Consider the following 23,884-nt stretch of genomic DNA (forward strand, 5'->3'; position numbering starts at 1 on the left):
CTAATGGTTGACATGTTAAAGCAAGACATTTTGTTCACTCATTGAATTCCATCATGTGACTTTATTCAGCTACTAAAAATCATCCGTATGTTTTTCCAATAGTCTATATATCAAAGAATCTCTTTGTACGTTGTCACAAATATTCCACTTCAAATTATACATTTGACGATGTACATGTTATAATTAATGATATTTCAAAAATATATGCCATGATTTGTAAAAAAAAAAAAAAAAAAAAAAAAAAAAAGTTTAAAAAGAAAACTGTACTTGCCAATCAAACGATTCAATTAATACTAATCATTCAGTGACCCCATAAGGAGGCAGAATGAATGGCTTTCTCATGAGTAAACAATAAAAGGGAAAGAAATTTAGAAAATCAATATGATGTGGGGCTCAAAGTCTTTGATGATCACCATCTCTCTCTCTCACACACACACACACACACACACACACACACACACACACACACACACACACACACACACACACACACACACACACACACACACACACACACACACACACACACACACACACACACACACACACCGTGAGAGAGCAGTGCTACCTGTGTCCTCCATCTTCTTAAATGACACTGTATCCATTAACATTAGACAGGCGTCAGTGAGAAAAAAACGCATGTCATGACATTGAAGCACAGAGTGTGTGATTACAAGGGATTCCAAAAAATACGCATGTTAACAGATCAATAAGGTGCCAATCGAACGAATAATGTGTGCATGATTAGTGATGCTCTGACAAAGGCCAACAGTGGGAAACACTACAGAACAAAATTCGACTGTCTACTGAACATGACGACTCTCGATCTGCTTGCCTTAATCAATATTTACAAGTGAAACGTTCCTCTTATCTGACATGTACACTGAAACAGTCAATGCATCGACATCATTACATACAAACCTCATCATGTTTGTGTGACAGTGCACGGAGTTGCCATCATACATACATTTACAACATCTTTACATACACCTTTTACATCAGTACCTGAACGAGGAGCTATTTCATAGCCCTTTGCACACGGTACAAAACAACCATACAGCTACACTGGGAGTGATGACAGTGATTCATTGGTGAGTGTTTAAAAAGCAAACAGACTACAGTACAACTTGCCTGGTGACAAAAAACTAATTACTGGCTTCTGGAAAAGTTTAAAAGGTTACTTCCCCCAACAGATGAAAGATTGACCTCTCATGGTCTCCAGGCAGGTTCAGCTTCATTTGCTTTGGTTTAGAGAGATCAGTCTTAAGATTCCTGCTGCCTCTCAATACAATGGAAATGCATGGAATTTTGAAGAAGTCATTGTCTTAACCTTCAGCAAATGATACCAAAACCATCTGCATGGCTAAATCCTGACAGAGGTAACTGAAACAATCTATATTCATTTCTATTTTCTGCATTTTAGATGTTTTGTCCCTTTAAACTTTATTTCATTTAGGCAGAATAATTGTAGTTTTTGAGGGTGCGTACCTCTCTGCAGAAGCTCATCGGCAGCCACATGCTCCATACTCACTGCCAGCATTCAGGATTCTACCCAGCTCTTCAATCAATGGTAAACAGGCGAAATTACCTCTTACAAGGGTACAGAGAAGACAGCAATAATTACCCATGTCTGTCTGTTGGCGCATGAAAGTATTAACAAATTCTCACTGCAGCGTCCTAAAGCTGTCTGTCTGTCTGTCTGTCTGTCTGGTCGACCTCATGGACTCCTGGAGAGGTACAAGCACAGGAAGTGGTTCAAATCAACCCAAGAGAAATACTATCAGCAACCAGTGATCACATATGGTGAAAAGAAAATACGTATTGCATAGTAGAAGAACATTAAGCAGGTCTCAATCTGTGAAATGATCCTGTCTTTGTTGTAACTGCAGTTATGGGAGAGAGGAGAGCAGTTATCTTTGATTTGTGAATATCTGAATGATCTCAGCAGTGCAGTCAGAGCCTAAATTTAGACAAAACCACCACACCCCTTTACTTGCCTTATACAGGAGGTTGGTCATGTTATATTTTGAGTAAAAATCCATCTGAATTTACAGAATTACAAAACTAAAACTATGCTACAGTCTGCGTTTTTCTAATTTGTCTGGATCAGTGTCATGGAGAGTTTCTGAAACAGGCGCACACAGAATGCACCCAATAATCACAGATAGACTCCATTTTTCACCAAATGCACTGGTAAAACCTACACTTTGACTAACTAAGGCTGAATTTACACTTTTCAATTTCAGTGTAGCATAAAGTGCCAAAATAAAGGTGGCACGACACTCTGAGAGCTTTGTGGCACAGTTGATTAAAAGAAGAAAAACAAACAAACAAAAAAACAAACAAACAAAAAAGGCAATCACTTCCAGTACTGGCAGGAGATGGTTTAGATTGTGCTTATGTATGAAAAGGAAGAAAGAAGAAGATGGAAAAAAAAAAAAAAAAAAGAAATCAGGAGTTGATATATTTGATTGCATCTCTTCTCCCATTTACTGTGTAAGCGCACTGTAAACGTTTCAAGTGTGATTCCTGTGATGAACTGAGCCTCTTCTCAACGTGGTCCTCTTGCATCCTGCAGTAGTGTCGCACTCCTGCCAGCTTCGTGCCTCCTGCTGCTCCTCCTGCTGCTGCTGCTCCTCATCCTCCTCCCCCTCTCTTTGGCAGTAGTGGTTTCTTGGAATTGACTACAAATGCAGCTGTGCAATACCATTAGTTTCTGTCCTCTGTTGCTGGCTCTACTTGACATCACTGATACTGAGCTGCGCAAATCCAATGAGTTTAACATCATCAGGAATTTCGGACTCTTCTACACCGGATGCCTGGAAGAGAGGGAACAACATCATAAATCCTACCGTTTTTAAGCCGATGACAACAGTAACCAACCCATCCTCTGCGCACTCACCAGTTTAAACGTCACACTTTTGTTACTTTGAGGATCATCGACAATCTTCTGCAAATTGGCAGCAACTAGACAGAAGACAAAAGGAAGTGAGAGGGCCGTGTCAGATGACCAGCAAATCTGAGAACAGATGACAAGGCTTTTTTATCATGATCAACTGTGAAAACAGGAAATAACTGGACTCAAATCATAAAGCAGCTGTTTTAAGATCATAACACACTCGTGGTTTAGCGTGCTTTAGCACATTTACTACAAATCACATATACATAACATCTTTTTCCAATATATTTCACAAATATTTTAGATTTTTTTAAAAATAGGCTTCACTTTGTTCTGAATTATAAATAAATACAAAATAAATAATTATGCTATGCTATTACGAAAACGTGGTGAAAACATTAATGAGGCCTTTTTTATTTTTTACAATGATGGATTCCCTATCTCAAGAAAGGTTCAAGTCAACTGTGCAACCCTGATAACATCCCATGATACAGTGGTGCTATATCTCTTACTTACCAATGACTAAGTCCCTCCCATCAACCAGACCTGCTGAGACCAACTCCTGAGAAACTCCATCAGCGGAATCTGAGCGCAGACATGGAGAGGACAAACCCAAAGAGTTAGAGCTGAGTCCAGACTCTCTTAGAACATGACAAAAGAGAAAGTCGAGCCGATGCATCCTAACCTCTGCCGGACATGAACTCAAATCGGATGTCATTCAGTTCCTTCTTGAGATTTCTCAGTCTCAGGACGAGGCTGATGGGAACACTGGCATTGACTGCAGCTGGATCCTGCAACCACACAACAGTCAGCAGTGTGCAACACTTCTGTACAACAGGGGCATGAAATCAGGGCTTCACAACCCGGTCTGTGGATGCTTCACACACCTGAACTGTGAAGTTTTTGACCAGAAGTTGGGCTTTAGAGCTCTGTCTTTAGAAGTGGATCACTGTTTTGTTTGTAATGGCACATGCACGAGAAAACATGTCTGATTCATATCCTGCCACAAGTTTTTGACTTTTGGCTTTTCCAACAGTAGGCCAGAGGTTCATTATGTTCATCAAAGGGCCTGTTGTGAACTATGAGTGTTAAAAACTCACTTGGCTGATCTAAAAAGCGGTCCCCTGTTTGTACCTGAGCAGTGGGTGCATGCGAGGGGCTCGCTGTTTGAGTGGAGGCCTGTGGTGGAGCATCCTCTGCTGCCTGGCCCACATGATGTGCTGCACCAGGCGGCTGCAGGTGTCCTGTGGTGCCATCTGCTGCTGGGAAAAGCTAAGAGACACCAATGTGGAAATCAATCAGCAGGTGTTTTGAGTTTTCCATGAATGGAAAAAAAAGAGGACACACATAAGATAGTCATGCAGATCGCTCTGTCAAGGCGTTACGATGAATCAAGATGTTCAGGTCATGTCCACTACAAACACACTCACCTCCATATTCTGGGACCCGTCCTTCACTCTGGGTGACTGCAGAATGGACATGACAGATTGTCAGGATTAAAAAACATGCAAGTTTTTCGTTTATCCACCCAATGTATGGACTGATGGTGCATTGCAGGATTGAAGGAATTTGACACAAGGTGACTTTAAACACAGGTAAGATAACAGACAGTAAAATCCCACACCAAGATGTGAATTGAGAGTCAATACACATTGGAGAGAAAAATTATAACAACAGATGTGAGCTTTTGCTATGAAAGGGCAAAGCAGTGTTCAGTACAAATCTCTCTCAAACTGAGGCCACATCCCTAAACAGGTGGAGTCACGGTAAATATAGAATCAACATGCATGGTGAAACACCTGTTTTCTGTTTAACTTTTGAAATATTTGTTAATATTTACATGAGTCCAACAGCAGCAGCACAGAGCTTACAATGCAACTGAGACAAGCTGTTTCTGGGCAGATAATTCTCAACATCAAGACACATTTTTGGAGTCTGGTGTGTCTTACTTATCTGAGTAACCTAAACTTGAACTACACTGACACTGAAGCAGGAAGTCTTTACTTAGTAATGTTCAAACTGACGGTGCAACATTGCCATCTGCTGGCCCGAAGGGTGCAGTGTACAGTGAGAAACAGTGCAGAGGCCTTAAAAGTAAAGCAGATTGACGGTTTGAAGATGCAGGCATGCAGAGCCTCACCCGCAGAGCTGCCACAGCAGCTTTGCCCTCCTCACTCTCCTCGTCCAGCTCATCATCGCTCCACTCCCAGCCGCCATCCTCTGTTTTATGGAGACGGCCACTCGAGCCAGGCACACGACGCACCTGCACAATGTATTTTTTTTTTTTAAAAATGCAATAATTAATATTGACTCATTCATCACGTCTTTCTGCTAAATCATTTTCAGAGTAGCATGGGGCGTATCCCAGCATGCAGTAGGCTACAGTACTAGGCAACAAAGCGCATTAGGAATGACTATCAAACCTTTTTGGATCGCTCTGTTATTGTTGGACCTTTATACAGCAGTTTCTCCTGCAAATATTCATTGTTCTGTAACAGAGAGACAAACATTTCTTACAAGATGTTAGACTGACAAAATGTTTTCAGTTTGCTTTTATAATAGTGACAGAAGGCTCACTTTGGCTTTTGTGAAGAATTTATGCTTCAGCAACTCAGCTGCGGTTGGCCTAAATAGGAAAAGACACACGACTCTTCATTATATTCATCACACAACTGAAGAATCTGATGGAAAGAAAAATAAGCACTACTTTAATCCATCCATCCATCCATTATCTATACCGCCTATCCCTTTCGGGGTTGCGGGGGGCTGGAGCCTATCCCAGTTACAATGGGCGAGAGGCGGGGTACACCCTGAACCGGTCGCCAGCCGATTGCAGGGCCACATGTAATGACAAACAAACATTCACACTCACACTCACACCTACGGACAATTTAGAGTCATCAATTAACCTAATGAGCATGTTTTTGGTCTGTGGGAGGAAGCCGGAGTACCCGGAGAGAACCCACGCATGCACGGGAAGAACATGCAAACTTCACACAGAAAGGCCCCGCCTGACCCGGGGATCGAACCGGCAACCTTCTTGCTGTGAGGCACGCGCACTACCTGCTGCGCCACCGTGCAGCCTACTTTAATCTGGCTTTAAGAAAAAAAAATGGGTTTGCAGATTAACTGACCTTTTTTCTGGATCTTTCTGCAGACACAGGGAGAGCATCTTCCTGAAGGACTTGCCATATTTCTTAACCATTTCCTTGTCTGTGATGCCCGTCTCCAGACAGGGAGGGTCGTTCTGCAAAGTCAGCATCAGCACCTGCACACATGCAACAATCAGCTTAAGTCAGACAACTGATATAAAACCAACAGTTATTTAACATCTGAGGGAACCTTTATCAAAGCCACTCATGCTTTAAGGACATCTGCATTTCCAGAATATGAGAGCTACGACAATGAGCTATAACACTCCTTACAATTGTCTTAACTTGTTTTGTCAGAGCTGTTGAAATAAAGAAAAGAACATCTGAGTTGATTGAGCAGATAGCTGCAGCTTGTAAAACTGAATGCGCCTTGGAGACAGTAGAGAGACAGCAGATGCCTTACCAATGTGTGAGCACACACACTTTTACCTTCATCGGTGGGTATTTGTGATATGGCGCAGCTCCAGTGGCCAGTTCAATGGCTGTGATGCCAAAACTCCAGATGTCAGCTTTGAAGTCATAGCCGCGGACCTGCGGATTAAAAGCACAATCTGCTGAACAAAGCGCTAGAATCTTCCATTAATCAATGACTTATGAGGCTTTACGGACAGAAAACAACTACAACACAAGACTCTCACCTGCTCCATGACCTCAGGGGCCATCCAGCATGGCGTCCCCACAAATGTCTTCCGAACTTTGTTCCTCGTCATGTCTCCTCCTGCTGCTAGAAAGGCACTCACACCAAAGTCTGGGGAACGTGTGAGATTTGGAATGTTTGACAAAAAATTAGAGATGGATGTAAAACAGAATATAGAAAAAACTGAAAAAACTTGTGAAACTGCAGTAAATGCAGAGAAAACAGAAACACTGTACCAGCAATTTGCACAGAGCCATCTTCCCCAAGAAGAATGTTTCCAGCTTTCAGATCCCTGTGTGTGAAGAGGAGGAGGATTAAAACATGATAAACTATTATGATGTCTCAAGTCACTCACAGCACCAACAGAGGAGTGGCTGGGCGGCACATACTGACTCTGCCAACGGACAAACACTCTATACTATGCACAAACAGGTCAAAGTTGCACCTTTGATTTGACTCATTTTAACGTCATGTTTTTTTCTGTTTGCATAGTCCGAGAGCAAACTACTCTCAAAGAACGGGATTAACCTGGCCTCAACCACCTCCCTCCCCCTCTTTTTCCTTATTAGGTGTAAGTGAGTTAGCCACAATGTCTGAGCTCAATCAGCAGCTGCTCTGTGTCAGCTGAAAGCACTGTCCACTCACGCAACATTAGATCCTTTTGAAATATCAGCAAATGAAATCACTATTCTGTCTGACTTGTCCACTGACATAAATCATGACAGTGTAGCAGAATATCACAAAAATAAACCACCTTTCAAAAGAACATTTTTTAAAAATCATAATAATGTAACTAAATGATTCTGTGTGTCCGGGACATGAGCCTGCTAATTTTAAACAATTCCACTTACAACAAGGCACAGAGGATATAGAGAAGCCTTTCTTCTCAGTGGTGGTTCAGTGTTCCTGCAAGGAACTTTTATGTAAAACAAACCTCCTCAATTATGTATTTTCACTGTATTAAATATTGAAGATGCGAGGTCTAGTTCAAACCACACGCTCATATGCAGAGATGAAAGGCTCAGTGACAGAGTGAGCTGAGTCAGGCGCGTACAATGGGACATACAACTGCACTAATGCAGCATACAGCGATAGCAAGGCCTGGCCCTGCAGCCTGGTGACACGTAATTGCAACTCACCGATGAATCTGCCCATTTTTGTGAAGGTACTCCAGACCCTCAAGGACTTCTTTCAGGATGGAGGCAATGCTGGCCTCATCCAACACTCCAGTCCTGTGCTCCCCACAAGAGATGATATGCTTGATGATGTCCAACACTGAGCCTGCAAGAGAGGCAGAGGCTTGTAACTTGACATGTTGACAGCAAATGAAGGAAACCTCCAAAATGGCACATCAGGCACATCGAGTGGCACTCATCTGGTAGTGGTTTGTACTATAAACATTAGTCACGGCTAGAGTATGTCCTACTCTAAACAAAGCTTTACAGAACTCAGCATAACGCACCAACAGGAGGAGTGCACCTGAAGTTACCTAATATATACTAAAGAAGTGCTTTCATGTTGAGGTCTGCTGTTTGTCTATGAACTAGGCTTGGCTAGTTGTTAGCAAAATTGCCAAAGTGAAAGTTGCTACTACAAAAGAAACCTGACATCACAATTTGCAAAAATGTGTCAAAAAACAGATGCTCAGATATGTCTCAAACATTAAGACGTAATATAACATAATAACAGTAGTAAGAAATATACTTCTTGTGGTGGAAAAGCGTTCACGTGACTATAAATTGAACACCGTCAAACATGTAACCAGTTGTTGAATGGCTTCATTTAAGCTACACTGAGTAGATGTAAGAAAAGTAAGTAAGAAACTTGACTTCACACTCACTTTTTATCCAGAATCCTTAAAATTGTCATGAAGTCAGACCCTGTTTTTTCCATCATTTATGTTTGCACTTTTACAGCATCAGTCATCCAGTGTATTTACGATCAGTAATAGCCTCTTTACACAGCAGTTTTCATTGTTTTTGGCAGAGTTCACCAAACCAATGGTTTCAAATTGGTTACCTATGCACAAAGGATTCAGGGGAAATTTTAAATTCATGTAGCATCACTATTTATAATTTTATCCCACTGATATCGGCCTCAGTGTTCACTGTTCACTGTTTGTTTGGCTGCACTGCAAACAGACACACCAGCTGCTCTTGTGCTGTATATCTGACAGAGTAGCTGCCCAACGAGGGCTGTAGTATTACACCAAAAACTTGGAAATATCTCTGTGTTACGTCAAGTTGTTTACATGTGGCCTGTTATCTCTGGGAGTAAGAAGAACAAATCATCAAACAAAAACCCTGACCCAGAATGGCCAGGTGTGAAGTCAATGATAGCAAAAACAACACAGCCTACCACTGGGCCCAAACATGTCAGCTGGCTTTGTGGCAACTTAATCCAAACATTCAGTCAAAGTTCAAAGGCAGACTTATTTGAGATTTAAACAATGTCAAGTTAAAGTCAAGGTGAAGACATGAGTTAGCAAAAACCAGTCAGAAGCAAAGTTTCTTTTTTACAGCACTTACCACCACTGAGCAGCTTCATCACCAGCCACAGTTCATCCTTCACCACAAAGGAGGTATAATAAGACACAATGTTTGGGTGGTGGCACTGGCTCATAGCCTGGATCTCTTTCTGCACAGAGAAGACAATATGGGATACAAGGTCACAAAAGAAGCAGAAATGGTGACGTACAAAGTAAAGCACTACCTAAACAGTCTTATTACACTGAAGCTCTGCCATACTACATCTTTTTAAGAACTCGGTAGGTGGAAGTCAAACCCAGGAGATGTAATGAAATATTCAGATAGTTAACACTGCAAGGATGATATTTGACACTGAAAACCAATAATAATGCCAGGATGAGGAGCAAATGACTGATGCAGAGTACGAACAGATAGACAACCACAACCAGAGTCACAAAAATCAGCACAAAAAGAAAGAAAACAGTTTAAGAAAAGTCACACTTGGGGTTAGCCTTTAAGGCAACATATACCATACGATGACAGAGATATCGGGAGAGATTTTGCTGTACCTATTCGACAAAAGTAGCCATCTCTTTAATATTTGCAGTTATGACAGACCAGTGTGGGAAACAATGATCAAGCCTTATAGCAGTGTTAGGTTTACAGGATTTTTACATCGATGTGAGTAATTAGCTTGATTTGTCAGGTATTAGACAAAAAAGACAGGCATCTTAGACCAAAAACAAACAATAAAAATGGCTGCAATGACACCTTCCACCCTGCTTCATGTTCCCAGGAAGGTGTTGTGAAACATGCAGAAAGCGGCTCCTGAACGCATCAGATAAACAATGGTATAAAGTTACCCTTTACTGAACAATGTCATGTGATGAGACAAGCACACCAGGCGAGCAAGAGGATGTACATCTTGGCTATTGTTCCGCTGGTTGGAGTATTGATTTTTGCTGTATAGAGTTATTTTAGAGAGATTAGTAACATATTCAGCGTGGTAAGGATGCTTCCAAGTGACCTAATTCCATGCAATGTAATTCTTAGTGTGCTAGTTATCCTGCTAATGCTCATCAAACTTAAGCTACCTAAATTTTTTTGTTTGATGCTTTAGGTTTAATGGGTTCAGGTGTAGGGGACACTGTTAGGAAAAGGCTATGACTTTAGTATCTTGCTATGCAGGAGGTCACTCTGAAGTTTCTTTATAAATGCGGGGAGGGCCAACAGTTTCACAGGGAGGGACAAACAGGAACACGCAGCTAGAGCAGCTACCAAAATAAAGACCAGAGAAGCTCAGGATTACTTCACGCTCGGAGGGAGGGCGACTTTCTGATCAGGATTCCATTTCTTCCCTGTATCTTTACATAGCACATAGTAGTCTGCTGCTGCTACAGTATGTTAGTGTTCAAAATCTCATGCATAGAACCTTTAACTTTCTGTTGCACATGCATCTATATGCTATACACTGGCTTCCTGAAACTGATAAAATGACTTTGTGTTTCATAACATGTTAAATATTGCATACCATAAGTGTACACTACAGTTGATCCAATATATTGAGTAGAAGCCATTGTTTACTGGTGCTGTGACAGGAGTTTCCAGCTGATCACTATGTGGTAAAGCATCATGTACCAGAGGGATGATGTGTGTGTGGGAACTTGACTTTACTCTCATTTCACCTTCAGTTGGATATCACAAGTGAACATCAACATTCAAGAGTGAAATAAAGTGAAGAAAATATTAGTTTATTGCTCATCAGGAAAATTTGCCGCACAGGGACAGATTATTCATTCACATTTTATTTAGCTTTATGATGTGTCTCATTGATTTCAACCAGTACTCTAGTGCTCAGTGGTTGTTGACATATCACGCTTTTGATCCATCCCTGATGGATCTGACCCCACCAACCTTTCACCACTCCCACCGAGCAGACACACATACACAGAACATCTGGACTGCAGATACTGGCCCACACACTGCTATATTTCCTTACCAGGAGCTCATCCATGCTAGTTTGACATTTCTCCAGGTTGATGCGTTTGATGGCCACTTTCTCCTTTCTGGGTTTGCAGTATGCTGCCTGTACAACTGCAGTGGCTCCACTCCCTGGGGAGAACAATATTAACAGCCGTCAGAACATGACAGCTCAACTCAATCTTGAGTGTAATGTGAGATGCTAAATTTGAATAGAAACTAATGAGAAGTCTAATGAGAGGTTATTTACTGTATTACAAAATATCTTAATACGATGCATCAAAGCAAATTTAAAATTAGATACCATTTAAGATACCTATTAGATACCAATTTGTTCAAAGTTATCAGTCACCTTATCGTTACCTTAATAACGTCTCACTATAATCAAAGAGCACCACCCTGTGCAACAACTGACGAACCTTCATGCACTATAGGCTAACTTGCGTTCGCTAGCCGTTTAGCTTCATGTTGACGTGCTAAGGAGCCATTTCACTACAGCTCGCCAACTAGCAGAAGCCATTAATTAATTTGACCCGGCCCGAAGGAAACTGCAGAGCTGTTTAACCTTCCTGCCATGAAGCTACGGGTGGTGTGTGGCCTTGTGTTAGCTACAGTCATGCAGTGCTAGTTGGCTAGTGGCAGTTGGCAACCGACACTGCTGCAGAGGCAGGGGAGGCTATGATGCTAACTTTAGCAAGCTAAGCTACTCACCTATCACCTCACTGAGTTCGTAGTCATCCTTGTTGATTGACCAGGATTGTGAGGACTGGTCGTCTGCCATGGTGTCGTTACTTCAACTGAGTCACCGATGCTTCTTGGTAATAACAGAAACGCTGTCTGGAATAATATCTTTGTGATTACTCCATTCGGCTTCGTTGATGCTTGCTGCTGCTGTTCCGCTGACAACTCCTGCCGCTCCTGTCAACACAACTTTACGCGCGACTGACGCATCGTATTACGTACCAACTCAGTAGGAGGCATAGGGATGTCGCCATCTTGAGTGTGGCAAAGTCTGCCAAACGTCTGCAAAATCCGAAAAACGCGGAAAAAGAAAACGTAAGAAGCCGAACCACACTAATAACTTATAGTTGCTGGACCGTGGCATGTCAGCTGGTTGAAATAGTATAGCCTTTAGACAACAGATACGTTATATGCTTACAATCCGCACCTGTAAAACTGGGCACAGTACGGCCAGCAGAGGGCGCTAATGCCTCTACTAAGCTCAAGCCCTTTGCACTTCTCTCCGCTTATGTTGCTCGGTGTGTACAGTGATATTTGAAAGGCCTGTAGACAATAGGAAGTACCACAAGAGTAGCAATAGAAATTCGTAACATTCAAAATGTTACAAAAGTAAAAGTAGCACTGATTATGCAGAATGGCCCCTGTCAGATATTGTACTATATTTTGGGTCATCCCAGTGTATTAACACAGGCCTACTGTATAAGCAGTCCTGCTGTGGCTAGTCGAAGTGATGCTGATTTTAACTTATTTATATAATGCTGGGTGGTTTAATGTGGAACAAGTCTTTTTTTTTTTAAACTTATTGAATGTTGCAAATCTTGAAAAGTAGCAACTATAGTTGTTAAATACGGTGAATTTAGTGGAGTAGATAAAAACAGTAGCATGAAATGGAAATGTTTAAAATTGTAATTTGGTTTAATGCTTGAGTAAATGTAGACAAACTATAGTATGTTTAAGGTTTTTTTGTATGCTACTTTTAATCTTTCAGTCTCCACATTGGATTTTGCCACTTGCCAAGAAGTTTCATGAAGAGCAGATGGGCGGTAAAACGGCAGCATTCATAACTCAGTGCAATTTTTTGGCTGAATCCTTTGGTAAACCAGGAATTGCGTAATCTATGTCACGGAAACAGTGCTCTGAGACAGGATGTTTTGGGAAAACGCAACAAGAGTATGGATGGTATCAGTGGTATGTGAGGAAATAGCGGGGCCTGTTCTTGCTTGTTCAGCAAGCACAGATACTAAGCAAAGACACAGCCTTGTCAGCTAGAGAAGTCTCCTACCACCAACAGTGTTTTGAACTAAAGAGAAGTTTTATGTGACACATTCCATTGCTGTTCACTTTTACCATATTCCCTCATGTTAGTAAATTCACAGCTCACTGGCTGATGTCATGGTTTACATACACACAGACCTGAGCTGCAAAAGGACTTCTCCTGGACTCATTAAAACACAATGAACATGAGTAGTTTAGCTATGCAGCTGGACAAGGAATGGATAATGCTTAATGTTTTTGGTTTATTTCCCCACTCTTAATATTACAAATTCTATTAGTAGAAATCTGGGATATGTTAATAAAACACTAATTTGACGTAAATCATCACCTCTTTGATTTTTTACAAGCAAGTGTACAGTAACTACACTTGTCACTTCACTGTCACTGAAAAATATCTACTCAAAACTCTTGTTGAACCTGTTCTTGTTTGATAAATAAGCAGACACTTTAAGCCAATTAAGTGGCTTAAAGGAATGAACAAGAAATGGTCGAAGAAGCTGAGCAGAGTAAATAAATATGTGACACTATCCTGCCTCATTGGGCACTTTGAGATTCCCTTGAGCAAGACAGGAGCAGAGAAGTGTATGAAATGTGAAACCAAGATAAAATGCTTTTTTTTTTTTCCTGCACAGTTTTCTTTGTGAAGTTAGTAAACACCACATGTACAGTGTCAGTGTCTCATGCACTGAAGAAAATGTCTGTTCTCAAACATGCACACAGATGAGACAGAAATCTAAAGACAATGCTGTACTCTGTTGTCCTGCATGTTTCCATGAACCTCGTGGATTTTGGAAGTGGTCAGCCCTTGCCCGGAAGCCCCCCCCCTCCAACCGATGCTGCATTAAAGCTCACTCATCCTGATGCTGACAGTGCGCTGAGGGTAAGCCAGGCCTGAAAGGGAAGTGCTGAGGGCCACAAGAGCCCCACAACCAGTGATTGCAGAGCTATTATCCTGCCAAGGCTAAGCTGCACATGAAAAGGAAAGCAAAAAAACTTCAGCTGTCCCATTCAGTGTAACCAAATATGCTCAAGCTCACTGTCAACTATGTGGATGGGCAGGGAGCCAGCTCTGCTGTTCAGCCTTCTTCATCATGTTTACCTTGTGTTCAAATGAGGAACAGGTGTCCATATGAAAGTACAATTGACACAGGCTTTGGCGGAAGCTGACTATAGACATAACCTGTTGGGACATTTCCACTCTATCAATATTAGTTATAAAGCCTGATTATCATACTTTGAGGCTCATGGCTGCTTCCTCAGGTGAACGCACCCTCCCTGATCATTTACATCTAGGGTTTCCTGTTTGTGAGGGTCAAAAAGGCACGGGTTAAAAGCCATTTTTTATTTTGGCTGCAGGTACCAACCCATAATATGGCATCCTTTAAACGTTGGCCTTTAAGTGGAACAGTATGTTAACCAGTCCCCGGCCTGGCGGCATAAGCTGGTGTTAAGGTGTAACCTACCCTGTGGTGACATCAGCAGCCCTGCCTGCATGGCAGGCTTGTCAAACCGGTGCTGGAGCCTGCAGGAGCGCAGCTGACACCATTCAGACTGCCAGGAGAAAGCCACCTGTGTCGCCGCCTTTAGGTGTGTTGGCCTCACACTCGTTTCAACAGTCCCAGCCCAAGTTTTCTGACCAAACTGCGCACATGGAAAGAAGCAGCAGCTTTGGATGAAACGCTGCATTAAGTGAAACGAGGAACGAGAGACCTGACTGCGTGAAGAGGAGACAGAGCTCAGACACGATGGAAACGAATGGGATCGAAAAGAGGAACGGTAGGGCACGGTTGTTTGTACAAATGAAAGTGCGTTTTGTATTCGTTGGGACTCATTTGTTTGTCCCAGTAGTGAATAACCCGAAGGCCGAAGTGGAGTGGATTTTACTCATTTATCTTACATTTAAACCCTCACATTTAAACTTTTTTCTTCACTAAGTGTTGTTATGTACTGTATTGTGCGAAATGTATTCCATTAAGACCACCTGTAGATTTTTTAAGTCTTGTTTAAACTCTGCCAAAAGGTGTGGCCCCTTTCATCAAGCCTAGTTTCACCTTGCTGCAAACAGCAACAGTGCTGCCAAAACCACAACAGCGCAGAGCCTCCAGTCAACCAGAGAAATCAAACAAACCCTTGCTGAAGCACTCTTATTTAGAGAAAAGGGACCACGCTCCTCTCCTGTCAGCATTCACTGTGTTAGTTGACCTGTTTCCTATCACCAATTAGTTTTTTTAAACTCAGACAGCGCGGCCAGTGTCATTTAAATCACAGCACTTGACAGTACCGCAACTCATCGCTAGATGGAGCCCGCAAGACAGCAATTGCAGGACTGCAGTAATGCAGGCTGTAACATCATATTTTACATTAACTAATTAAATATGTTATGTATGCTAATGTGTTAGGCCTACTAATTAAATGTTTTCACCTTGTCACATTTTAAACGTTTGTTGTAATACCTTCTGACTATACACCAACTTTAGTGTCATGTAGCTAAATTGATGATTCTGCTGTTGGCTAATGAACACTAGCTTAATGCTATTAGCTAGCAACTAAAACAAGCTAACTATCATGAAATATCTGTTCATTATCTTCAGTGTCAGTTCAGTTAAACCACGGGGTCTTTGGCTGTCCTTAAAAATGGTCCAACTGGCTTCAAAATTGGTCAAACTCGTTTTCCAGAAGTACTCTGAAATGAGTTCAATAAACCAACAGAAACCGGACAGAAGTGTTGAACCACTTCCTCCTGTTGCGATATGTACACATTGCTAGTGTTACTCGCTGAAGTTATTGGCTGTCAGCTGACGGAGTCTAGCTGCGACAAGTGAACTTTGAGTGGGGCTGGAACACGCCCTCCGACACGGCGATCGCTGCTCTTGTTGTGAGCACAGTCTGGTAGTCTCAGCACGTCAGGGCACCATGTCATGCCTGCAGAGACGAACCCGCCTCAGCGGATCTGAGGAAGCACTCCGCTATGCCAGAAGCCAGAAGGTGATTGAAACGAACGCAAAGATCCTAGGTAGGCTGCACTGCAGTTATCTGAACGATGTCTTGTGGCAGGTGTGTCCAAAGGGTCATCCAGGGTCAGACATGATTTGTTGTAGAAGTGTAGATCTCAACTTGTTTGTAACATGTAAAGCCATAAAAATGTGTAAATAAAAATGTGTAAAAGGGGCCTTCCTTGGTTGCCTGCTTGTCATTTATTCTCCATGGAGTCTTCCGATGAGATGAATGCAGGTGAAGGAAGAAAGGGAAAAGGGTCAAAGGTCTGAATCAACTGGCACATGTGTGAAATGTCAGACGGCGGGTTGCAGAAATTTAGTGTTTAATCTGTTGGAACTGTTCCCTCTGCACTTGTTTTCACAGGTATGGATGGCGATGTGGACCTCCAGTTCCTCCTGAAGGGGGGAGACCTCCTCAAGGTCCGCTCCACATCCTGGAAGAAGACCCGCTACTTCAAACTCCAGGAGGACTGCAAGACCATATGGCACGAATCAAACAAAATTTTCAAGAGTAACCAAACCTGTGAGTGCTGTCTCAGCATCCCACAAACATGTGTGTAAGACCTGCCAGCAAAACGCTTGCACACAACTGTCTGGTCTCATTGTAGACACGTCTCCCACTGCCTCTTCTGACTTGGAGTTATTACTAAACAACATCCAGGGCTGAACAATTAATCAAAACATTATTGAAATCACAATATGGCATCTCACAGGAGCTGCAGATTTTTGTGTTAAGATGTAAGGGAACATGCTTGTTTGATACAGACAAAAGCCACATCATCATCATTTTTACATTTTTTCACTGAAAATCAAATGTAAAAGTTGCCATTCCCACTAAAATCTCAATTCATATCACAATCGCAGCATCTGTCGAAGTAGTCAAAATATGATTTTTTTAAATTTATTTTTTATTTTTGCATATCATTCAGCCCTACTCAGCACACCCAGAGAGGATACACCTAAAACAGTATCTCTTCTCAGGTCAGATGGATTTTTCTTTCATGGATTATAAAAGTGAAGTACTGATCATAGAGCTATAAAGAAGTCTCTCTGTTTGAAAGACCTTTGTATTATCCTGTGAAACTGGGCTTCATGATAACAGTGATAGATTTTGTGGGTGTGTTCATCAAGATAGTAATTTTTTTTATTGTGTGTGAAGGAGTGGTATGAAATAGCTCTGGTTATATTTTCTGTTTGGATTACAATCATAAACTTAACTGTAGTAAGTTGATGTCTTTATTTCTACGTCCGATAACATTCAAGCCTTAAAGGTGCATCCAGCAACTCTGCCCATTGTGACTTCAAGTGTCAGTTCAGGGCAGCTGTCTGAAAGCTTGCCACGTGACGTCAGTAAACTGCAAACAGCAGGTCTGTGTTTGCCAAGCAGGCTGGTCTGTGATGACCGAAGATACCGAAAGTATAATAAACTGCCTTTATTGTAGCGGAACTAGACATTTATCATCAGACCCGTGGCTGGGAGTTCATTCATTAAGCGATATGCTGAAAGTGTAGAATAACAATTGCAACTGTGCTTGTGCCTCAGTTTCTCTCGATGACATCTCAGCGGTGCGAATGGGCCGCCAGTCTGAGGGCTTGAGGAAGAGCACAGAGGAGCAAGTGGAGGGCCGCTGCTTCTCTATCGTTTTCAAGGGCCGCCGCAAGAACCTGGACCTCATTGCCAGCTCAGATGGGGAGGCCAGGCAGTGGGTCAATGGCCTGCAGAAACTGGTCTCCAACATGAACAACCTGAGTGTCCAGCAGAAGACAGAGCAGTATCCTTATCATGAGAGTGCTGCTTATTCTGTGTAAACTTTTAGCAAACAGCATCTGTGGTTTAGGAAGCCCCGCCCCTGCTGCACATCTTGGTTTATGAGCTGCAGATACCTCAGTGGCCAGTCTCATATGAATGGCAAGCTGTTTGAACATGCACATCTATCTATTCCTTACATTGAAATCTTTTCAGTTGGATCTTCAGCTGCCTGAACAAGGCAGACAAGAACAAAGATGATAAGCTGAGTCAGTCAGAGATGAAGAACTTCCTGCGTCTGATCAACATTGAGGTGGACGACGTCTACGCTGAGATGCTCTTTCAGGTGATGGTGCCCTCAGAGCTTTTTAATGGATCCTAATGATGAAAATGGTAGATATCCCAAAGAGCTGGAAAAACAGATGGATCGTTGCTGCAAGGTCAGCTGTTCGATGGAACTGATTTAATTATTTACAACACTTACGATGTTGTAAGCCTTCTCACCTAAAGTGAAGTAATCCATTCAGTTTAATGGCAGGCAGGCTCATGATCAGAAAACACGAAGAAGAAAGGAATTGATTGCATTTTGAATTCAAAAGAATCTGAAGCTTCCATTGAATTGACTGCAAAAGTCTAATCAGTGTCTGTACTTGTTGAGAATTTCTCTGCTAGGAAAGAAAAAAAATGAAGATGAAGTCAAATTTTGATTCTACATTTTTTCATATTACGTTTCCATCACACAGAAATGTGACAAATCACAATCTGGATACCTGTCTGGAGAGGAGATTGAACATTTCTATGACTTGCTGACCCATCGGGAGGAAATCGACGTCATCTACTCAGAGTATGCCAAAACTGCAGGCTTTATGAGTCCTGAGAACCTGGTGGACTTCCTGATGAAAGAACAGAGAGAGAAAGCCACGCTGGCTGATGGGCACAAGATTATCGAGAAGTACGAACTGGATGAAAATGGTCAGTACCTCATCTGTAAGGTTATCTTGAAGCAGGTTGTTACTCCGCAGTGTAGTGCAGCACTTCTCGATCTCGTTCTCGACCCTGGTATTTCAGCAATGAATGAAATATCTACCATGATTTATGATGATTGGACAAATGGTTCATGCTAAGCTCCAAAAGTTTTGGAAACATCAGCCCAATTATAGAGTGCTGGTGTATCTCAGTTCTGCAAGGCAGTATGCCAAATGTGGTGATAATTCAGTGAAAATCCAGTCAACTTTTATGGCCTGAGAGGCTTTTTTGTAGAGCAGGGTGAGGTGGATATATGTGTCAAATTTCAGGTTGGATGTGAAGTATTTTCACATCATCCCCAATTATATGACAGAGTTGTTTCATGTCTCTAACTTGTTCCATCTCTCGGTAATTGAGCGACAGCATACCACAAATAATGATAAATCAGCAAAAACTCAGTAGGCTTTGAACCATAATTAGAATAGTGGAAACAGATATTCTTAGTGGAGTCGGTGCATGTATGACACACAGACACTATGTCCCGGATAAATGACTCCTGCCTCTCTGGTCACTCTTGTTCTGTTTCGTCTTCATGTTCTTTCAGCCAAGCAGAAGAAGCTGCTGTCCAAAGATGGCTTCATCATGTACATGCACAATCCAGAGGCCTTGGTCCTCAATTCTGATCACAAAGATGTGTACCAGGACATGAGCCATCCCCTCAGCCACTACTTTATCTCCTCCTCGCACAACACCTATCTCATGGAAGATCAGCTCAAAGGGCCCAGCAGCACGGAGGCTTACGTCAGGTAACAGCTCTCATTCAGCCTGTGAGAATCTGTCTGAAGCCTCGTTTTTGCCGGCCGGTTCAGAGGAGTGAGGAGTCAGCAGGCGGAATAAAAAAGAGCAGTCACGAAAATAGTGAATAACTGCAACCACGAGAGGTGCCTGAGCATACAGGCATGAATGTGTACAAAAAATATTAGGCTGATGGATCCAATTGTATGCGAGATTCCTACAGACAGAGTGACACACATGTGACACACATGCGACCAAATGTGCGTTACGCCTGGAGGGGGTAACAGTGTCTTGGATGATTAGGAGTGCCCTGATTCAACCTGCCTGCCTATGGACGTGTTATATTGTGATGCCCTGTATTCAGTCAAGTTTTGAAGCACAGAGACAAATTCATTCATCACTTTTTAGTCCAACCAGTCAGTTGCTAATGCTGGTTATGACTCTCCCAGGGCTCTGCTGAAGGGCTGCCGCTGTGTGGAGCTGGACTGCTGGGACGGATCAGACGATGAGCCAGTGATCTACCATGGCTACACACTCACCTCTAAGATCCTCTTCAAAGACGCCATCAAAGCCATCAAGGAGTATGCCTTCAAGGTGCGTTTAGTGTCCAGTAACATCCAGCATCATAACATATCCATTAGCACTCTGTGCAAGTTTTGCTCTCTGTGTTTCCTGGCTGGTCATCCCCAGACATCAGATTACCCAGTTATCCTTTCCTTGGAGAACCACTGCAGTGTGGAGCAGCAGAAAGTCATGGCCCACCACATGAGCTCCATCCTGGGCAGCGCGCTTGTCACTTCCCCCCTGGGAGACGCCATGCCCACAAACTTCCCATCTCCAGAGGTTTGGATCCACTCTTATCTATAGGAGGATAATGACAGATGGTTGTCACAGGGATGCACTGTTTTTTTATATAGATATATATAGATGTGTGTGTGTGTGTGTGTGTGTGTGTGTGTGTGTGTGTGTGTGCGTGTGTGTGTGCGTGCACGTACCTACAGGAGCTAAAGGGGAAGTTCCTGATCAAAGGGAAGAGGCTAAACAAACTGGAAGCCAGCTTTGCTTCTGATGCTGTGGCTGATGACACGGATGTGACTGAGGAGGAAGAGTCAAATAATGATGATGATGATGAGGATGAACAGAAGGAAGAAGAGAAAAGCAAGGTTGGGGTCATACTAAGTCAATCATCTCAGTTAACACCTTTTTAGCATTAGCATTTGTTTCTTTTACACTTTTTACACATTTGTTTCTTTTGCATTTGACGTGTAGAAGAAGAAGAAGCTGAAACTGGCCAAAGAGCTGTCCGACATGGTGATCTACTGTAAGAGCGTCCATTTCAACGGCTTCGAGGACGCCAGAAACAACCTGAGCTTCTACGAGATGTCGTCCTTCAAGGAGGGAAAGGCTGTGAAGCTGGCAGAGGGGTCTGGTGAGGAAGACGTCATGGTGGATTCACTCATATGTGACAGTGTCAAGATTTATCTCAAGTTACCAGTTTGGGCATTTTCTAAATTACCTACTACTTATCTACTAAATAGTCACGGAAACAAGATTGAATTAAACATTTTCTTCCCTAAGAAGATTTTGTCAAAGCAGCAGGCGTGATACCAGCCTAACCTGTTCTCACATGGCAGTTCCAGTGCACACAATGTACAGAATGATGCACGCTCCTGTGTATGACAGAATATTTTAGAATCTAACCTTCAGCTCAGTTGATAATTCTGCTCCTCAGTCTTGATGTGTCCTCTGCAGCTAATCCCTATGTGCGTCATAATGTGGACAAGCTGAGCCGCATCTACCCAGCAGGCTCCAGGGCCGACTCCTCCAACTACAACCCAGTGCCTCTGTGGAATGCCGGCTGCCAAATTGGTACATAATACTGACTTAAGGAGGGAATTCCAAACCCTCACATGAACAGTCCAGTCTAATGCTACACCTAGTCGTAGCCACTGCACTTTGTTGTCCCTGCATCATCTTATTTATTCCTTTTCAGTGGCCTTAAACTTCCAGACCACCTGCCCGGACATGGACTTAAACCAGGGCAGATTCCTGATTAATGGAAAGAGCGGCTACATCCTGAAACCGTCTTACATGAGGGACAGAGACACAGAGTTTGACCCCATCATCCTGACCCGAGGAGATTGGCTGAAGCACAAGACGCTCCATGTCATGGTTGAGTGTTTGAAGGCGCACACTGACGCTAGGCTACTTGCTGTAGTCTCCTGTTGTTTTATTATCTGACATGTTGTGTCTCCCACCTATCATCAGGTTATATCAGCACAGCAGCTCCCCAAAGTGAACAAGAAGAAGTCCTCCATTGTGGACCCGCTGGTTAAAGTGGAGGTTCACGGAGTGCCAGCTGATGTCGCTGAGAAAGCGACCAATCATGTTGACAACAATGGTACCTTTCCTTTACTGTGCGGAGCTCTTATTTTACAATGGCGTTCACAGAAAGTAGATATTGGTCATATACTTATTAGTACATAGTTATACAGTCATTTGATACTTTGATTTTCCTCATTCTAGCAGATCATTGTCATCTGAGCGTAGCCAATGCAGCATTTCTATCACAAACAAACATTGTATCACTATTTGACATTTGTATTTTGGCTGACTTCAGGATCATTTAGGACCACATTAGAACACGTCTGTACCTGTAGAAGCCTCAATAGACCAGAATGCAATGCAGGCACAGCACACATGGCATTTTGAGTCTGTTGTCAGCTGTAAGATTGTTGTTTTCTGAGGAAAAGTCTACCCTGTGTATCTGTTTCACACATGAAACCCACAACTAATGTGTTCATGCCTTCTGGGGGTTGTCAGAGTGCATTCTGGGAAATGTGGGAAGCCTTTGAAGCCCAAGCAGACAAGGCAGGTTAAAAAATCACTGAATAACTCCTGGAATGCGCTGAACGTCAGGAATTAATGATGCATAGCAGCTGCGGTACATCAAGTGACTGACGGCACATTTCTTCCGTCCTGTTTCAGGCTTTAACCCATCATGGAATGAAAACTTCCAGTTTGACGTGTACGTGCCAGAGCTAGCACTGGTACGCTTCACCATCGAGGACTATGACTCTACGTCCGATAATGAGTTTGTTGGACAGTACACACTTCCATTCAACAGCTTAAAAATGGGTAAGTTCAGCAACTGTCGGCAGATGTTTGCCAAGTGATCAAGTTCTTTTTTTCCTCACTGTGACCCACTCACAGCTCTTTGTTTACACTCTCCATAAATGAACAGAGAGAGGAACTATCCCTTCTCTGGCGGAGCATAGAGAACTCAATTCACTCTCTGCACAAAGAGCTCCTCATATTCTCTGTTTTTCTGATAAATCACTCTGTGCTTCCAACAGGATACAGACATGTGCCTCTGCTCAGTAAGAACGGAGACGTCCTCCCCTCAGCTGGACTCTTTGTACACATCATGGTCCTTGATGCTGAGTGAGACGTCACGAATGTGTCTCTGCATGACACAACGACCCCCATTACACAGCCATGTTTTAGCTGGTTTTAATTGGATTTTTATTCTTTTTTTTGGCTCTGTAGTTTTAGTTCATGAATAACTTATTGGCTTAATTCCCATATTTCAAGCAACTGCTGTAAAACATTATTTTCAAGGGACAGTCAAACTAAAGATCTCCATCTGCAACTGGAAATTAGTTGGGAGGTGACAAATACTTTACAACAGTCTGTTTACGAGACTTTAATGCTCCATATGAGTCACATTACAGGGACTATTATACAAACTGTTTGTGTGAGTTCCACTAGTGTTTTACCATGTTCAGTTTACGATGGCATTGGATTTTTTTAAGACCTCAGCTTGTGTCGCTCATTTCTGGTCAGTTAATGTATTGTCTATTTAAATCTTTTTATTCAAATGACCATTCATGAATTCTGGAGATGCTCAAGCCAACATAAACATAATGTGCTTTGTCTTCATCAGTAATTTTGGTCAGCAAGTATGATTATTTTTCATGTGACATCATCACGACTACTCTTGATCTTTTCAGAAATCATGATGAAGATAAAAGCTTTAAACATGAACACTTGTCTCGATCCTTTTATCTGATCTGACCACATGGATGAACTTTACATCTGTAGTCACGCAGGACTTAAAAGATGAACCTCATGAATAATCCTCAGGCTTCTGATCCAGTGCTACCAAGTGGACTAATACAACTATACTGTGTAGTACTTAAAAATGATATGGCAATATTAATGTACA

General features: G+C 42.4%; 2 protein-coding genes across 2 annotated transcripts; one reads left to right on the forward strand and one right to left on the reverse strand.

Annotated features, from left to right (window-relative positions):
* Positions 1 to 1,408: 1,408 nt before the first annotated feature.
* oxsr1a (oxidative stress responsive kinase 1a) lies at positions 1,409 to 12,258 on the reverse strand. Its single transcript, XM_070974672.1, has 17 exons — positions 11,848 to 12,258; positions 11,156 to 11,268; positions 9,217 to 9,325; positions 7,828 to 7,969; positions 6,925 to 6,980; positions 6,690 to 6,799; positions 6,481 to 6,582; positions 6,034 to 6,167; positions 5,477 to 5,525; positions 5,323 to 5,388; positions 5,040 to 5,162; positions 4,330 to 4,365; positions 4,034 to 4,171; positions 3,585 to 3,690; positions 3,416 to 3,484; positions 2,903 to 2,967; positions 1,409 to 2,819 (listed from the first exon to the last, which is right to left on the reverse strand). Exons 1-17 carry the CDS (start codon positions 11,915 to 11,917, stop codon positions 2,736 to 2,738), a joined length of 1,572 nt encoding a protein of 523 aa, XP_070830773.1. The 5' UTR covers positions 11,918 to 12,258; the 3' UTR covers positions 1,409 to 2,735.
* A 2,460-nt stretch (positions 12,259 to 14,718) lies between these two features.
* Positions 14,719 to 23,262, forward strand: LOC139338402 (1-phosphatidylinositol 4,5-bisphosphate phosphodiesterase delta-1-like). Its single transcript, XM_070973363.1, has 15 exons — positions 14,719 to 14,928; positions 16,513 to 16,671; positions 17,692 to 17,920; positions 18,112 to 18,241; positions 18,639 to 18,867; positions 19,466 to 19,667; positions 20,106 to 20,250; positions 20,347 to 20,499; positions 20,658 to 20,819; positions 20,926 to 21,085; positions 21,409 to 21,525; positions 21,650 to 21,828; positions 21,925 to 22,057; positions 22,645 to 22,794; positions 23,013 to 23,262. The coding sequence occupies exons 1-15, from the start codon at positions 14,898 to 14,900 to the stop codon at positions 23,102 to 23,104; spliced, it is 2,271 nt and encodes a 756-aa protein (XP_070829464.1). The 5' UTR covers positions 14,719 to 14,897; the 3' UTR covers positions 23,105 to 23,262.
* Positions 23,263 to 23,884: the final 622 nt, after the last annotated feature.

The sequence above is a fragment of the Chaetodon trifascialis genome, chromosome 11, assembly GCF_039877785.1.
Source record: "Chaetodon trifascialis isolate fChaTrf1 chromosome 11, fChaTrf1.hap1, whole genome shotgun sequence".
NCBI lineage: Eukaryota > Metazoa > Chordata > Actinopteri > Chaetodontiformes > Chaetodontidae > Chaetodon > Chaetodon trifascialis.

Coding starts and splice junctions, on each gene's coding strand:
- LOC139338402 (XM_070973363.1), top strand. CDS start 14,898: ATGGAAACGAATGGGATCGAAAAGAGGAACG. Junction 21,829..21,924: donor ACAAGACGCTCCATGTCATG/GTTGAGTGTTTG, acceptor ACCTATCATCAG/GTTATATCAGCACAGCAGCT. Junction 22,795..23,012: donor ATTCAACAGCTTAAAAATGG/GTAAGTTCAGCA, acceptor TGCTTCCAACAG/GATACAGACATGTGCCTCTG.
- oxsr1a (XM_070974672.1), bottom strand. CDS start 11,917: ATGGCAGACGACCAGTCCTCACAATCCTGGTCAATCAACAAGGATGAC. Junction 6,800..6,924: donor TGGCTCTGTGCAAATTGCTG/GTACAGTGTTTC, acceptor CACGTTCCCCAG/ACTTTGGTGTGAGTGCCTTT. Junction 3,485..3,584: donor TGAGTTCATGTCCGGCAGAG/GTTAGGATGCAT, acceptor GTCTGCGCTCAG/ATTCCGCTGATGGAGTTTCT.